The sequence below is a fragment of the Pongo abelii genome, chromosome 12 (genome assembly GCF_028885655.2).
Source record: "Pongo abelii isolate AG06213 chromosome 12, NHGRI_mPonAbe1-v2.0_pri, whole genome shotgun sequence".
Classification (NCBI taxonomy): domain Eukaryota; kingdom Metazoa; phylum Chordata; class Mammalia; order Primates; family Hominidae; genus Pongo; species Pongo abelii.
Window position 1 is genome coordinate 83,991,234 of NC_071997.2, and position 17,208 is coordinate 84,008,441.

At 40.6% G+C, this 17,208-nt stretch overlaps 1 protein-coding gene and 1 non-coding gene across 6 annotated transcripts in view; one reads left to right on the forward strand and one right to left on the reverse strand.

The window, feature by feature from the left end:
* The window catches only part of PPP1R21 (protein phosphatase 1 regulatory subunit 21), a 123,550-nt gene that overhangs the window by 53,577 nt on the left and 52,765 nt on the right, over nt 1-17,208 (reverse strand). For 3 of the 5 annotated variants that reach the window (XM_054548199.2, XM_024242684.3, XM_063713675.1), the window contains exons 16-20: nt 15,309-15,401; nt 12,329-12,571; nt 6,128-6,160; nt 3,896-4,012; nt 1,172-1,270 (exon numbers count right to left, since the gene is read on the reverse strand). In XM_054548199.2, the coding sequence (XP_054404174.2) occupies nt 1,172-1,270; nt 3,896-4,012; nt 6,128-6,160; nt 12,329-12,571; nt 15,309-15,401 (585 nt within the window). The remainder of the gene's footprint in view (nt 1-1,171; nt 1,271-3,895; nt 4,013-6,127; nt 6,161-12,328; nt 12,572-15,308; nt 15,402-17,208) is intronic. The other 2 variants (XM_054548200.2, XM_024242685.3) reach the window with 1 other exon arrangement.
* On the forward strand, nt 9,024-9,125 carry LOC112132140 (U6 spliceosomal RNA). Its single transcript, XR_002913953.1, has one exon. It is a non-coding gene; the product is annotated as a U6 spliceosomal RNA (small nuclear RNA).

The window sequence follows — 17,208 nt, forward strand, 5'->3', positions numbered from 1 at the left end:
AAGCTTTTTTAATTCACAAAAGAAAAATGTGGAGTAGGGAAATTATAGTGTCCCAATAATTTACTGTATATTTCAAAGTAGCTACAAAAGAAGAATTGTTATGTTCCCAACACAAAGATAAATGTTTGAGGTGGTGGACATCCAAATTACCCTGATTTGATCATTACACACTGTACAAAGGTATCAAAATAATCAAAATACCACATCCCCCCCAAACATGTACAACTATTTACATCAATTTTTTTTTTAATTCTTTTAATTGTAAAAGCAACCTATCAAGATGGTCTATGTGATCAATTAACATGCAGGTTAAGGCACAGGCCTAACAAGAGAACAAAGTTAAAAGAAATGGGAACAAGTTTTTCTCGGCCTTCAAAATAGGTTCATAATTTCTTTGCAAAAATTTAAGAGTTTCTTTCTATGCCAGGTATAAAATTATAAGAAAAGCCATATGGCCTCATTATTTTTCCAAATTCCCTCAGGTTTTGCTGAGCCATAGGTGAGGCCTACGACACATTGCCTCCATCCTATGCCTCAACGGCCTGCAGCCCTCCCGGCAGCACCATCCCTGAAAGAAGCACCCTTCATCTCTCTTCCCATTTCTCATGCTCTCTTCTGCTGCCTAAAATCTAATCCTGTGTGCCTAATTAATCTGATAAACGAATCTAAGGCAAAGAGGAAGTGGGTGTTGCTGCAGTGCTGTGTTTTTTCCTTGCCTGGCATCATGTTTTTATTAGTAGAGGCTTTCTGAAAACAGATTTAAAACCAGACAGTGAGTAAGAAGGAATATGTTATAGCCCCACCTTTCAGTTTAGATCCGTTTTATGAAACAGGAAAGAAAAGGAATAGAGTAATATGTACAGAAGAAGCCTACAGCTCACCATGATGGGTATGTACAAGGAAGGGGAAAGAAAGATTCTGGGTAAACAAGTATTATTTAAGCAAATGCCGACTATAAAATGATTTAAAATTAGAATCAAGTCAGAGAAACAATACAACTACTTTTTGCCTAACATAAGTAAGATGTTATTTTTAAATGAATCAGAAATACAGTGGTTATCTTAAAAAGCATATCTAGAGATCAAATGCCTTTGGAAAAGAAATGCTGCTTTGCTACCAAAGAACTTTCAATGAAAAAACATTAAAACCGTTTAGGTAACACTTAACTCACCTGAAGTCTGCTGATGTTCTGACTGGCAAGTTTCATTTCTTCTGTCAATGCTTCCTTAGACTTTTCAGCCAAGGCCAGTCTTTTAGAGAGTGCTCGGCACTGTAAAATCAGAAAACATTCCATTACTAGAGGGAGCATTTTCTAAAACCAAATTTGCTTCGGGAAAGGTTGTTAAAAACACTTCTCAAAGCCAAAGTTACTCATTCATTCCACAAACAATCTGTTGAATACCTATAGGCATTGTATCACACATTAGAGTACACGTAAGAAAGAAGTGGCCCCCCAGTTTTGTCATTTCAGTAAGGGAAAAAAAGTCTACCAACTTAAGATCAATGTTTTTTTTCTTCGCTCTAGCCTGATGACCAGTGGTTATATATAATACATAAGAACTTCCTTTTTTTTCTTTTTTTGAGACAGAGTCTTGCTCTGTTGCCCAGGCTGGGGTGCGGTGGCATGATCTTGGCTCACTGCAACCTCCACCTCCCAGGTTCATGTGATCCTCCTGCCTCAGCTTCCCGAGTAGCTGGGATTACAGGCATGCACCACCACACCCAGTTTTATATTTTTAGTAGAGACGGGTTTCACTATGTTGTCCAGGCTGGCCTCAAACCCCTGACCTCAAGTGATCTGCCCACCTCAGCCTCCCAAAGTGCTGGGATTACAGCTGTGAGCCACAGCGCCCATTCTTTACATAAGAACTTTCTACATTTATCTAGGATTCATTTATATTCATACTAGATAAAAAGAAAAGTGATTATTAGAAAAGTTATCAGGAGCTTCTGACCATGCACTATGGATCCTAAGGTACTTTTCTTGTGTTTTAAGTCCTTCACTAGAGACCACATTATAGGAGCAATAAAAGCTTTACCATCCTACCCTACAGATTTCGTGCTACTTACAAGGGAAAAAATGAGCACGAGATTGCAAAAATTCCAGGCTGCTTTCTTTAGGGGTTCTACCAATCCTACTCTATCCAGAGTGTGTGTAGATCAAAATGATAAAAGAAAAATCCTATTTCACAATATTGTTCAAAGAGGGTATGAGATTAAAAGGCTCACTAAACTTTCTGATAAGGTTACTGACAAGGAGGATCTGTTGAGACACATGCAAATGCTACGTCAACATAAGGCGCTCAGAGCAGTAAAGTCATGTGGGGGGGAGGTCACCACTTCCCGTTTACCAATAAGGAAAAAATAAGACAATTTAAAAATTATTGAATCGCAATTGCACAGAAGATATTTACTAAAGTAACCAAATCTCTTGGAAATAAAACAGCCTAAAAAAAATTCCTCAGCTACTCATTTCATTTCTCACAAAATTTTAGGGCAGTTCAGCCAACCAAATCAACCGCCTCCTATTAACCAAACATCTACTCTGTGCTCAGCAATGAACCTGACAAAGAGGAAGATAGGCATGCAAGGCACAGGTCCTTGTGAAAAGGACAATCAAGTCTGAGACACTAACTCAGAACCAAACAATGAGGATCCATGCCTGCTGGAATGCCGGCTTAGTGATTCAGCATTTCCACTGCTAGTCATTCAGTTTGCTGTCCTCCCCCTTTCCTGCATTCCAACAAGCTGTCACTACTGATCAGCTTATCAAACATGTATTCGATGGCTGCTTGTGAATAACATTGAGCTAAGCACAAGATTTATTTTAGCAGGAAAAACATGCAAAGCCCCTCTTCACTTTTAGCAACTGGCCTCCTATCAACTTCTTCAACTCTAGTATAAGAGAAAATCAAAAAGTCAGGTCTCAATAAAGGGTTTATCTTTCCTTTTTCAATTTCTTTAACAACTTTAAGCATTATAATTATCTATCTGACATCCATAACTGACTTTTTAATATAAAGTTTCAAGTCAGAGACCTTGAAGGCATTCTTTTATGTTGAGCAGCATCCATTCTACCTTACCATTTGTTTCCTACTCCTTGGTATCTCTACTTTCTATCTTCATTTCCCCCCTTAATTCTATGAATTGTGTATAATTTTACAGATGATATTGCATAGTGCAATAACTTTTTTTTTTTTTTTTTTTTTTTTTTAAAGGCAGAGTTGTGGCCGGGGGTGGTGGCTCATGCCTGTAATCCCAGCACTTTGGGAGGCTGAGGCAGATCACCTGAGGTCAGGAGTTCAAGACCAGCCTGGCCAACATGGTGAAACCCCATCTCTACAAAAATACAAAAATTAGCCAGGCATGATGGCAGGTGCCTGTAATCCCAGCTACTCAGGAGGCTGGGGCGGGAGAATCGCTTGAACCCAGGAGGCGGAGGTTGTAGTGAGCCAAGATCGTGCCACTGCACTCTAGCCTGGGCTACACAGCAAGACTCCATCTCAAAAAAAAAAAAAAAAAGGCAGAGCCTCACTCAAATCAGTCTTATCAGTCTTATATTTATTGAAATAAAGATTTTTAGTTGGTATACAGACTAGTCATTATGAACTCCAGGCCGGGCGAGGTGGCTAATGCCTGTAATCCCAGCACTTTGGGAGGCTGAGGCCAGTGGATCATGAGGTCAGAAGATCGAGACCATTCTGGCTAACATGGTGAAACCCCGTCTCTACTAAAAATACAAAAAATTAGCTGGGCATGGTGGTATGCACCCGTAGTCCCAGCTACTTGGGACACTGACTTCTCTCTTACAGTGAACAGCAGGAAAACAGGACAGTGTCCTAATTCCTGCAGGGGTTAGGAAAAAAACCACCAATCTAATTAAATCTACACTCACCTCAGCATAAAAATGCACTGACTTACTGTCAGCCAGCTGCAACTGAGACGTAAGTTCCACTATCCTTGCCATGTAGTGATTTTTAATTAAGTCTTCACGAGATTCCACATCTGGAAACTAAATAGAACACAAATACACATAAATAAACAAGTGCCAGTGAGATGAAGCATTTCTAGAAAAAAAAAAAAAAAAGACAACATTTTGTACATTTTCACTTGAACTTTGATGAGGAATCACTGTTTTCCTACCCCTCAAAGAAACTTCAGACATAGCAGGGAAGTGTATATTCCAAATTTCTTTTATTTAGCATCTTTCTATTTCAGAATGAAGTTATGGCTTCAAGAGAACAGAACTGAAGTAATGGGAAGCCCACTGGAACCATGCCCCTCCATCCAGCTTTTATTAGCCACAAATCTGACTTCCTTTTTTTTTTTTTTTGAGACGCAGTCTCACTCCGTCGCCAGGCTGGAGTGCAGTGGCATGATCTCGGCTCACTGCAACCTCCGCCTCCCGGGTTCAAGCGATTCTCCTGCCTCAGCCTCCCGAGTAGCTGGGATTACAGGTGCGTGCCACCACGCCTGGCTAATTTTTTATTTTTAGTAGAGACGGGGTTTCACTATGTTGGCCAGGATGATCTTGATCTCTTGACCTCGTGATCCTCCTGCCTTGGCCTCCCAAAGTGCTGGGCCACCATGCCCGGCCAAACACAAACCTGACTTTCAAAATGTCCATCTCTCTGACTCCTATGCCTTCCTCTAATTGGAAGAGGGCAGGGGAAAGGGGCATATTTATTGCAACCACTAAAATCCAAACATTCCTGTTTTCTCCGAAATTATCTTAAGACAACTCTAATGCTTTTAAACATACTAATAAATTTTTTTTTTTTTTTGAGAGGGAGTCTCGCTCTGTCGCCCAGGCTGGAGTGCAGTGGCGCAGTCTTGGCTCACTGCAAACTCCGCCTCCCGGGTTCACGCCATTCTCCTGCCTCAGCCTCCTGCATAGCTGGGACCACAGGTGCCCGCCACCACGCCCAGCTAATTTTTTGTATTTTTTAGTAGAGACGCGGTTTCACCGTATTAGGGAGGATGGTCTCGATCTCCTGACCTTGTGATCCGCCCGCCTTGGCCTCCCAAAGTGCTGGGATTACAAGGCGTGAGCCACCACACCTGCCCAACATACTAATAAATTAAACTATTTCTATATTGAACAGTTTGTGGCCTTTGTCTCAGACTGGTATTTCTACTAGTTACTCAAACAATGACACCCTGTTGAGTTTAGTTTAAAAATACACGCAGAAGTTCATGATTATCTATACTACAAGAATAAATACAGAAATCAAAGAATCTACCAGCTTACTTGAACTGTATTAACCAGTTTGCCATACTGAGTGGTAAGTTGGATGACTTCAGTGTTTATTTATAAAGTTACATCTTAAAGTGGCCAGGCACAGTGGCTCACGCCTGTAATCCCAACACTTTGGGAGGTCGAGGCAGATGGATCACCTGAACTCAGGAGTTTGAGAGCAGCCTGGCCAACATGGCAAAACCCTGTCTCTACTAAAAGTACAAAAATTAGCTGGGTGTGGTGACATGCGCCTGAAGTCCCAGCTACCTGCGAGGCTCAGGCACGAGAATCACTTGAACCCGGAGGCAGAGGTTGCAGTGAGCTGAGATCATGCCACTGCATTTCAGTATGGGCGATATAATGAGACTCTGTCTCTAAATAAATAAATAAATAAAGTTACATCTTAGAATATTTCAAAATTCAAAAGTGCAAACCTATCTGACAGGCCAAATCTGACCTGGGTTCACTTGCTTTGTGGGCAAGAAACAGCTACCAAGTACACTGTACTTGGTCAAGGCCCTAGATAGCCCTTGCTAAGCCCTGCTTTCCTGGCTGCCCACTGCGAGGACTAACATGGCTCTCAGCCTCATGTAGTATGCCAGCGAATGAAGGCCCAAGCAGGAGCCACACCTTGTCAAATCTCCATGGCAAGTCACTCAACAAGGCAATTACAAAAACAGGCTATAATTTGTTGGTGACCATCAAAACAGAACCAGAGAAAAACTACATGGATCCATACATGAAGGTGGAAAACACTGGCTCCACATTTGCTAGAAGTGTCAGGAAAAAACAACAACAATTAGACAAAGATGGCTTTTGCAGGACTTTGTCAACAAACATGCTGCCAGATATTTGCTAACAAACAACATGATGACAAGCACATGTTACCTCACTGTCAGATGTCCTGGTTAAAGTCCCAATCTAGAACATAAGGGGAAAAATCTTTTAGAACAGAATGTGTACATTTCAAGCACAATAGATCAAACACTTGTAATATTTTCTCCTCTCCGTTCACAGAGCATTGAGGGTACAGAACTAGAAGATCATCCTTGGACTGTCTTCTACTACAAGGACATGAAGACAGGTAAGTGCATTTACTATTTCTGCCATGAGGCAGTAACCAATAATGATCATCACCAAATCTTCTATCAAAATGCTGATTAGCCATTCTCACTGAAACCCAACAAATCATCTAGGAGAGAGGAGAAGATCAGCTTTTAACCACAACTTGCCATTTCTACACCTATTCCCAAAGCAGTAGCCAAGAAGGGGTAAAGACGGTTTTATGGTGACAATAATAATTAAACATTCCAAACAGAAAATACAAATAATAAACACTCTAGTTGAAAGCTCAAAAGGAGAAGAAATAAATATACTTTTGATATAACGTTATTATGACATGAGTAAGCATAAATTTCAGATTTAAATTAATGAAAACAAAAATGTAATTTTAAACACATTAAAATGCTGCTAGATTTTTTTCTTTCTAATTTTTTTTTAGACACAAGGTCTCCTTCTGTCACCCAGGCTGCATTACATTGGTGCAATCATAGCTTACTGCGCGTCAAATTCCTGGGCTCAAGAGATCCTCCATCTCCAGCCTCCTGAGTAGCTGAGATTACAGGCATGAGTCACCATGCCTGGCTGCTGCTAGATTTTTTAAAAGTTTGTTTCTACAGTTTAAGATTTCAAAAACAGATGGTCATGATTTCTGAATTCTGGTTATTGTTCAAGGTGGAGGGGCATGTGCTTGGGCACAATGACAAGGAAACTACTGGAAACTCAGTGTCAATGGGTTCTGTAAATAAGATATTACACTCAATGAACAGTTTTTTTGTTTGTTTGTTTTTGAGACAGAGTCTCGCCCTGTTGCCATGGCTGGAGTGCAATGGTGCCATCTCGGCTCACTGCAACCTCCGCCTCCTGGGTTCAAGCAATTCTCTTGCCTCAGCCTCCTGAGTAGATGGGATTACAGGTGCCCACCACCACACCACACCCAGCTAATTTTTTTTTTTTTTTTTTAAATCTTTAGTAGAGATGGGGTTTCACCACGTTAGCCAGGCTGGTTTCGAACTCCTGACCTCGTGATCCACCCACCTCGGCCTCCCAAAGTGCTGGGATTACAGGCGTGAGCCACCGAGCCCAGCAATGCAAGGAAAGCTTTTAACACAGATTACTTTAACATTTACTCATATGATACTAACAATAGTATAAACCGATACAGTCCTTTTAAAAAATAATTTGGTAATAAAGATCAAGGAATTTGAAAATATTCATGCCTTCTGAAGTAGTAATTCCAACTCTGAGAATACATCCTGAGGTAATCATTTAACATGCAGAAATAACCTTATACATAAAAATGAGACATTATTTAAAATAGCAAAAGTTATAACCAATGTCTAATCGTAGGTAAACTAAGGTATAATAGATATGGAATACTATGAAATCAGTAAGTTTCTACTGAGTTTCTTATAACAGGATGTTTATGTTTTAACATTATGCTAAAAGATTTGAAATTTTATGTAGTACAGTCTCAACTATGTATGAAATTTAGTAGAAAAAAATGATAACATTGGTGGCTTGATTATTCAGGATAATGTCATTTTTATACTTAAAATAAATGTTTAAAAATTCTATTAGTTTAAGCAATGCTTTTCCATTCCGGCAAAAAACAGAAATGTGTATTGTTCTGTGCTTTTACTTTAAGGCTATTGCTATCTTTTTTTATAATATATAATAGGTGGCTGAATATTCAAATTATAATACTAGGTATCTTGCTAAAAATAACAAGCATTTAACTCTTGAAATGTTACAGAGTTAGAAATAAGTTTCTAGGCCGGGCGCAGCGGCTCACACCTGCAATCCCAGCACTTTGGGAGGCCGAGGTGGGCGGATCACAAGGTCAGGAGATCAAGACCATCCTGGCTAACACAGTGAAAACCCGCCTCTACTAAAAATACAAAAAATTAGCTGGGCGTGGTGGCAGGCATCTGTAGTCCCAGCTACGTGGGAGCCTGAGGCAGGAGAATGGCGTGAACCCGGGAGGCGGAGCTTGCAGTGAGCGGAGATCACGCCACTGCACTCCAGCCTGGGCCACTGAGCGAGACTCCATCTCAAAAAAAGAAAAAAGAAAAAAGTTTCTATCTGAGGTTACTTTTTCTGCCTCAAAGTGTCTGAACCAAAGTAATTTCCCTGTAGGATGAGCTTCCTTTGTTAATCAATTAACACTGAAATGGGCACATACTTGCTCCCAACACCCAAGAGGAAGAAGACAGAAAAGACACAAAGACACACACACATACACAGCCACACAATTAGTTCCCTTAAGGTCACTTAAAGGGCATGGGGGTAAAAAGAAAGGCTGAAAAGTAGAAACATCAAGGAAAGCAGAAAACTCCATCTCTTTTTATTTCTATTGTGCACTGTGTGCAAGGCAAGACTCCAGGTTATTTTTGGCAGAAATCTGCTGTTAGTAGGTAACCTGTCTTTTGTTATAGGAGTGCTGGCTGTGACCTTCATGATGGAGAGGAAAGGTATCAGGTCCTTTCCACCCCTACACTAACTAGTTGATTTAAATAGCAACTTCTAAAGTCACCAAACCCAACTAAGGTCATTATCACTCATGGCCCAATAGTGTTCAGTACTAAAGATTTTTCATGTCCCTCCCTAGAAATTTTTTTCACTTACATATGTAAGAATAGGGTTTTCCATTGAAAATGTTCAAATAAAAAGATAATCCAAAACTTTTAGTAATTGACATTAACAACTCAAATATACCAGCATTGTGCTTCTTCAGCAGCACATGTACTAAAATTGGAACGATACAGAAATTAGGATGGTCCCTGCTCAAAGATGACAGAAAATTCATGAAGCATTCCACATTTTAAAATTTTTATTAATTTATAAAAAAAATATGCCAGTGTTACCAATTCTAGCACCTCAGTAAGGCAAGCAGTAAGCAAATGAGTTTATTTGATTTTTATTTTTGTTTTTTTTTTTTTTTCAAGAGTCAAGGCCTCACTCTGTTGTCCAGGCTGGAGTACAGTGGCAAAATAATAGCTCACTGCAGCCTCAGACTCCTGGGCTCAAAAATCCTCCTGCTTCAGCCTCCGGAGTAGCTGGGACAACAGGCGTGGGCTACCACACCTGGCTAACAAATGAGTTTATGTTGGCTAATCTGTTTTCTGACATGGATCAGACACAAGGCCATCTTGGTTAAGAGGGCAGGGCTTGGGATGAGACATTCCATCACTTATCAAGTGTGTGACTTCATGTGAGTTATTTCTCTTTGGTCCTTGGTTTCCTCAACTATAAAATGGAATTATGACAGTACCTACAATCCTGTGTGAGGACTGACTGACTGACTAATACTTTGGAAAGTCCTTAGACCTGTGTCAGGCACACGATTTCTATAATTACAATGTCATTGTCAGCAGCACCCTCCCTGGTCTAGGGAGGTCTAGTCTGGCCACCACCAACTCTAAGAAGAAGGAAGGAATGGATACAGGCAATGGAGCTGGGGAGAAGAAATCAGACATAATGAACAGTCTGACCCCATCATTTGAGACAGACACTGAAGGAAAAATCTAAAGGCAAGGGAGTGGGGGCAGTTCTTAAATGCTATTTGGATGGATGTTGGAATTCTTTTGTTTGTTGAATGTCCCTCTCATTACCTCATTTATACACCGTAGCTAAATGCTAAACCACTGATATGGAGGTAAAAACAGTCATCTTGTCCTATCAGAGGCAACATGCAGGACTTGTAGCTGGAACAAAGACTTGCCTTTGGTGAACACTACAGGATTGTCCTGTGAGCGTGGCGACCATTCAAGGTCACCATGACCACTGGTCACGAACATTCATGGTCAACAAACTAGGAAGGTTTTCTTTTTGTTTTTTTGTTTTTTTTTGTAGAGACGGAGTCTCGCTCTGTTGCCCAGGCCGGAGTGCAGTGGTATGATCTCGGCTCACTGCAACCTCCGCCTCCCAGGTTCAAGCAATTCTCCTGCCTCAGCCTCCTGAGTAGCTGGGATTACAGGCGCAGGCTGCCACGCCTGGCTAATTTCTTTTGTATTTTAGTAGAGACGGCGTTTCACCCTGTTGCCCAGGTTTCGAACTCCTGAGCTCAGGCAATCCGCCCGCCTCGGCCTTCCAAAGTGCTAGGATTACAGGCATGAGCCACCGCACCCAGCCCAAACTAGGAAGTTTTTATTTATTTATTGCTTTTCTAAAAATTTTAATTCTTGTTGTTGTTTTCTGGTTTTATTTTTATTTTTAAATTGTTATTATTTTCTATTTTTTGCTTTTCTAAAAATTTTAATTCTTGGGTTTTTTTCCCCCCATACCTCCCAGAACAAACAATAATTCTTTTTTCTCTTCTATATTTTATTATGAAAAATGTCAAACATGCAGAAAAGTTGGGGGTAAAAAGTATAGTAAACATCTGTATATCTAGTATCTAGATTTAATCATTGTTAGCATGCCCTTTTTGCTTTACTGATCTGTGCGGATATATTTTTTTGTACACATGTGAGCGTAAGTTGCAGACATTTTGATACCTTACTCTAAGTACACTGAAATCCATCTCTAAAAAGTAAAGATATTCTCCTAAATAATAATATCATTACCATACCTAGGAAAATTCACAATCATCTGAGGTTCTGACTCTGTTTAGATGCAGTAAGGTCTAAAGATAAAATCTAGTTTGTATATTTAACTAGCAGGTATGCTCTGAATCAGGTGGAAGAACCATGACTTGCTCTTCAATAGCATCAGTGAGCTTCAGGAGTAAAGTCAGCAGAAAAGCACACATCTTAGGACAGGGTCTTCAAGAAGCACCATGGCTTTCAAGCTCCTCAAGCTTGTAAAAAAAAATGTTTGTTAAAAAAAATACACCTAAAAGTCTCCTTTGATTATAAGGGTTTTTCCTTCCTGATTTCTTTTTCTAGATTTTCCTAATTTTTTACAGTGAACAGAATAGTGTAATTAGAAAACATTTTTAAAGTAACTTTAAATTCTGTAACAGCAATAGAAACGTTTTTCACTTTCTTAATCACTGTAATTATCAATAAGGCAAGAAATACAAAGTTGCAAGATAATGTGCCAACAATCTGCCTCATGAAAAAGAACCTGATAGGTTTCTACAGTATGTGTATATTATAAAGCTTTATACTCTCTAGGAATATATCATGGAAAATTGGGTAAAAATTGTATTTGTGGTTATTTCTTTTTTATTATTACTTGTTTTTGTTTTATTTTACTTTTGGTAGAAACAGGGTCTCCCTATATTGCCCAGGCTGGTCTCAAAATCCTGGGTTCAAGTGATTCACCCACCTCGGCTTCCCAAAGTGTTGAGGTTACAGGCATGAGCCACCACTCTTGGCTTCCTGTTGTTATTTCTATTAAAGAATTAGGCATTTGGTCCTTTGTTAGAAACATAATAACCCCATATTACAAATGTTTTTATGGAAAAACAGAATCATCTTAAATTTAACTTACTATATCTTTTCCAGGAACATAGTCCTCACCATGAGGAAGTCTCATGTAAAATCACAGGGAATTTAACGGCTACTTTTTGAAGGAGATATCCTGCTTACTAACCAGCTTTTTTCTAGAGTACACGGATCACTCCTGTTATGAACTGATGTGTAATTAAGATGGTTACTATGGCCTGCATGTTTGTGTCCCCCCCCACCCCCAATATCCTATGTTGAAACTCTAACCCCCAAGGTGATGGTATTAGGAGGTAGGGCTTCTGGGAAATAACCTAATAGGATTAATACCCTTACAAAAGAGACCCCAGAGAGCTCATCTGACCTTTCTGCCATGTGAGAACACCATGAAAATGCTGCTGTCTATGAACCAGGAAACAGACCCTAACCAGACAGTCAATCTCCCAGCACCTTAATCCTGAACTTCCCAGCCTCAAGAACGGTGAGAAATAAATTTCTGTGATTTACAAGATGCTCAGTTTATGGTATTTTGATATAGCAGCCTGAATGAACTAAGACAACGGTTAATGTTGAACATTAGATCCTCACCAATTAGCATTTAAAAAAGAAAACCAAGAACAACCAAGAAGACACTTACTACACTGGTGCTCTGAATGGGCTCCAACACAGCCTTAGCTGTGGCTTCATCCTGGCCAGCAGCATTTGACACGGCAGCATTTTCCTGGGCCAGCCCAACCAGCTGGGCACTACCTGTATTCTTCAGCTTATCTGCAATTCGCTGGTTTTCTTTCTCTAGCTTGATTTTGGCTAATTGTGCTTCCAACATCCAATGTTCTTTTTCCTGCTCCAGTTTAGAAATCTTTTCCAAACTCTGTTGAACCTTGAAAAGTAACAGGGTGTTGTATCTTAGAGACTAAAACAGATAAATCTTAGTGGCCAAAAAACTATTTTACAGAATGTAAACCAAAACTACCCCACAGAGGTAAAAATATAATAACAAAGCTTGACCCTAGAATAGGAAGAGATTTATTAGACATGATACAAAAAGCACAACCATAAATCGAGAAATTAAACTATAGTGAGATAAAAAAAAAACTCTACTCATTGAAAAACATCAAGAGTGAAAAGAAAACTCAGAATTGAATTAGAATCTGTAAAGCTTATCCAACAGAGATCCAATAACTAGAACATACAAGGAATTCTTGCAAACCAGTAAGATAGACAACTCAATAGAGAAAAAGGCAAAGAAAAAAAAAGAAAAAAGAAAAAAAAACCCAACAACAAAAGACTTGAACAAGACTATAAACAAATTAAAAGGTATGCAATGTCACTAATTATCAAAGCACAGCAACTTAAACCATCCACTTAATTAAAATATAAAAAGCAGAGGATACAAAAATGGGCATGTTTGTAAACAATTAGAACTATAGGTTGGTGCAGGCCGGGTGCGGTGGCTCACGCCTGTAATCCCAGCACTTTGGGAGGCCAAGGCGGGCCGATCACAAGGTCAGGAGATGGAGACCATCCTGGCTAACACAGTGAAACCCCACCTCTACTAAAAATAAAAAAAATTAGCCAGGCGTGGTGACGGGCGCCTGTAGTCCCAGCTACTCGGGTGGCTGAGGCAGGAGAATGGTGTGAACCCAGGAGGCGGAGTTTGCAGTAAGCCAAGATCACGCCACTGCACTCCAGCTTGGGCGACAGAGTGAGACTCCGTCTCCAAAAAAAAAAAGAACTATAGGTTGGTGCAAAAGTAATTGTAGTTTTGCCATTTATTTAAAAGTAATATCAACAACCACAATTACTTTTGCACCAACCTAATACCATATACTGTGCTGAACACAAAAAGCCAGACCTGAAAGAGCATAATTGCATTTAATAAAAAGTTCAGTATCAGGGAAAAAAACTAATCTATAGTGCTAGAAGGCAGGAGAATGGTTACTTTTGGGGGAGAGGAGAGCAGTAACTGGAAATCGGCATGAGGAAGGCTTCTAAGGTCCTAGTAATTTTTAAGGTAAACCTTTGCTATGAAAAACTGTCAAATCGTTTTTCTCTGTTCTCACACTTTAACAATCATTACAGAAGACTTCTGTGACCCCAAAATATGTAGGGATATTTCCCCACCGACAAACAAGTAGTCAGTTTTGTTGTAGACATCAGCTGGGTGTCCTCCCATTTAATTCACCACTATCTACATGGAGACAGTGTTAGATCCCACAGATTGTGAGCTCAGTTCCCAAAAATGCCTGCCCTGCAGACAGCAGTCACAAGTCTGGACCTTGAGAACTTGTGACTAACCGGCTTTAAGTTGAGGTTCCCATGACTCCCTTTTTGAGTTTGATTAATTTGCTGGAGTGGCTCACAGAAGTCAGGGAAACATGTTTACTGGTTTATTACCAAGGATACAGATGAAGAGATTTAGAGTGAAGCAGAGGAAGGGGTGCAGAATTTCCACGCCCTCCCTGGGCATGCCACCCTCCAAGAGCCTCTATGTGTTCAGCTATTCAGAAGCTCCCAAACCCTGCCCTCTTGGGCTTTTTATGGAGACTGCACTGGATAGGCATGATTGACAACCATGAAGAAATGTGACTGGACCTAAATCCAACAAGCTCCACTGGGCGCAATGGCTCACGACTGTAATCCCAGCACTTTGGGAGGCCAAGGCAGGGGGATCACTTGAGGTCAGGAGTTCAAGACCAGCCTGGCCAATGTGGCGAAACCCTGTCTATACTAAAAATACAAAAACTAGCCAGGCATGGTGGTATGCACCTGTAATCCCAGCTACTCTGGAGGCTGAGGCAGGACAATCGCTTGAACCCAGGAGGCAGAGGTTGCAGCGAGCTGAGATCATGACACTGCACTCCAGCCTGGGTGACACAGTGAGACTCCATCTCAAAAAAAAAAAAAAAAAAAAAAAACCCAAAACCCAATAAGCCCTGTCTTGTTTAGATTCTTCTCTGTACAGCAGCATTTCTTCCTCTAGGGTATGGGGCAAGACCTCCTCTAGAATGAGGGTCTTATGCCCTATAATGCCGTAAAGTCAGATTAGAGTCCTGCCTTAGGCAAGTAAAAAGAGGGCAAGAGAAGATCAGAGAGAGAGATTCCATTTACTGTAACAAGGACTATGGGAGTTATGAGCCAGCAACTGTGGACAAATATATACATATATATTTTTTTTCCTTTTTTTCTGAAAAAGTGCCTCCCATTCCCACTCACTCCCCAAACTCAACTGACCACTAAATATTGCACATTTTTCATTCTTGCTCCTTTAAGAAATGAAAATAACTCAGAGTCACTAGCTCTTGCCCCCTCTTATACTTTAGTATTTCAGACATTTAAATCTAGTACCTAAAAAAAAAAGAATTAATCATCTTGGCCAAAGTGTGTTGATATTACTTTAGTTCCAATTATAACACCAACTGAATCAAGATGACTTAGAGTGTCAACACGTTTTTCAACAAATTATGTCTATTTGCTTTTTAGTATGTATTAAACAATTCATTTCACATGTTTATTTGTGCAGACTTTTGAATCATTCTACGTATCTTAAAAACTTTCTTTGGGGGATTTAACATTTCTGTTCTTTAACAATTTCCATAATTTTCCCAGTGCCATACTTGCTGTGCAAGGCCTTCTCGACTTTCAGTAGAGCTGAGAAGGATGCGGCGGTTTGCCAGTGCTTCTTCATAAGGCACAGACTCCAAGAGTGGCTATGATAAAAGCATCGTAAGAATTAAAGAAAAAATATTGTATCACCCCTCCCCTGCATCCAACATACACAAAGAATGCTAAACGAGGTGTGACAATAAATTCAGATGTATGTCAAAGTAGACTATTTTCTTTAATACACATGAAAAGAAAGATAATTTTTTAAAAGAAAAATAATAGGCCGGGCGCAGTGGCTCACACCTGTAATCCCAGCACTTTGGGAGGTCGAGGCGAGTGGATCACAAGGTCAGGAATTCAAGACCAGCCTGGCCAATATGGTGAAACCCCATCTACTAAAAATACAAAAATTAGCCGGGTGTGGTAGCACGCGCCTGTAGTCCCAGCTACTAGGGAAGCTGAGGCACGAGAATCACTTGAACCTGGGAGGCGGAGGTTGCAGTGAGCAGAGATTGTGCCATTGCACTCTAGCCTGGACAAAAGAGCGAGACTCCGTCTCAAAAAGAAAAAAAAAAGAAAAATAATAAAGAACTTAAAACAATTATAAATGGTCACTGACTTACCTTGGTTCGACTGATGACTTTATGATGGTGCAAAAGCAATGCATTCAGTAGAAATCATACTTTTGAGTATTTATACATACAACCATTCTGTTTTTCACTTTCAGTATAGTATTCAGTAAGTTATATGAGATATTCAACACTATTATAAAATTGGCTGGGAGTGGTGGCTCACCCCTGTAATCTTAGCACTTTGGGACACCGAGGTGATGGATTGCTTGAGGTCAGGAGCTCGAGACCAGCCGGGCCAAAATGGTGCTACTAAAAATACAAAAATTAGCCAGGCGTGGTGGCACACACCTGTAATCCAAGCTACTCAGGAGGCTGAGGCAGGAGGATCCTCTGAACCCCGGAGGCAGAGGTTGCAGTGAGTAGAGATTGCATCACTGCACTCCAGCCTGGGCGACAGAGTGAGTGAGACTCCGTCTCAAAAATAAATAAATAAGGCCAGGCACGGTGGCTCATGCCTGTAATCCCAGCACTTTGGGAAGCCGAGGCAGGTGGACTACCTAAGGTCAGGAGTTCGAGACCAGACTGATCAACATGGTGAAACCCCGTTTCTACTAAAAATACAAAAACAATTAGCCGGGCGAGGTGGCAGGATCCTGTGGGAGGCTGAGGCAGGAGAATCGCTTGAAGCCAGGAGGCGTGGCGAGCCGAGATTGCGCCATTGCACTCCAGCCTGGGTGACAGAGCAAGACTCTGGTTCAAAAATAAATAAATAAATAAATAAAATAAAACAGGCTTTATGTTAGATGACTTGCCCAAGTGTAGGCTAATGTAAGTGTTTTGAGCACGTTTAAGGCAGGCTAGGCTAAGCTATGACGGTTGGTAAGTTAGGCACATTAAATGCATTTTTGACATGATTTTTTTTTTTTTTTGAGACAAGGTCTCACTTTGTCGCCCTGGGCTGGAGTGCAGTAGCATGATCACGACTCACTGCAGCCTTGACCTCCCAGACTCAAGGGCTCCTCCTGCCTCAATCCAGCCTCTCAAGCATGCACCTGGGACTACAGGCATGCACCACCATGCCAGGCTTTTTTTTTTTTTTTTTTTTTCTTTTTTTGTAGAGACAAGGTCTCCCTATGTTGCCCAGGCTGATCTCGAACTCCTGGGCTCAAGTGATCCTCCCACCTTGGCATCCCAAAGTGTTGGGATTACAGGCGTGAGCCACTGCACCCGGCTGCAATATTTTCAACGTACAATGGGCTTATCAGGACGTAATCCCATCATAAGTCAAGGAGCATCAGTATAAGCTACACTAACTAAAACCATATGGACTTGCACCAAA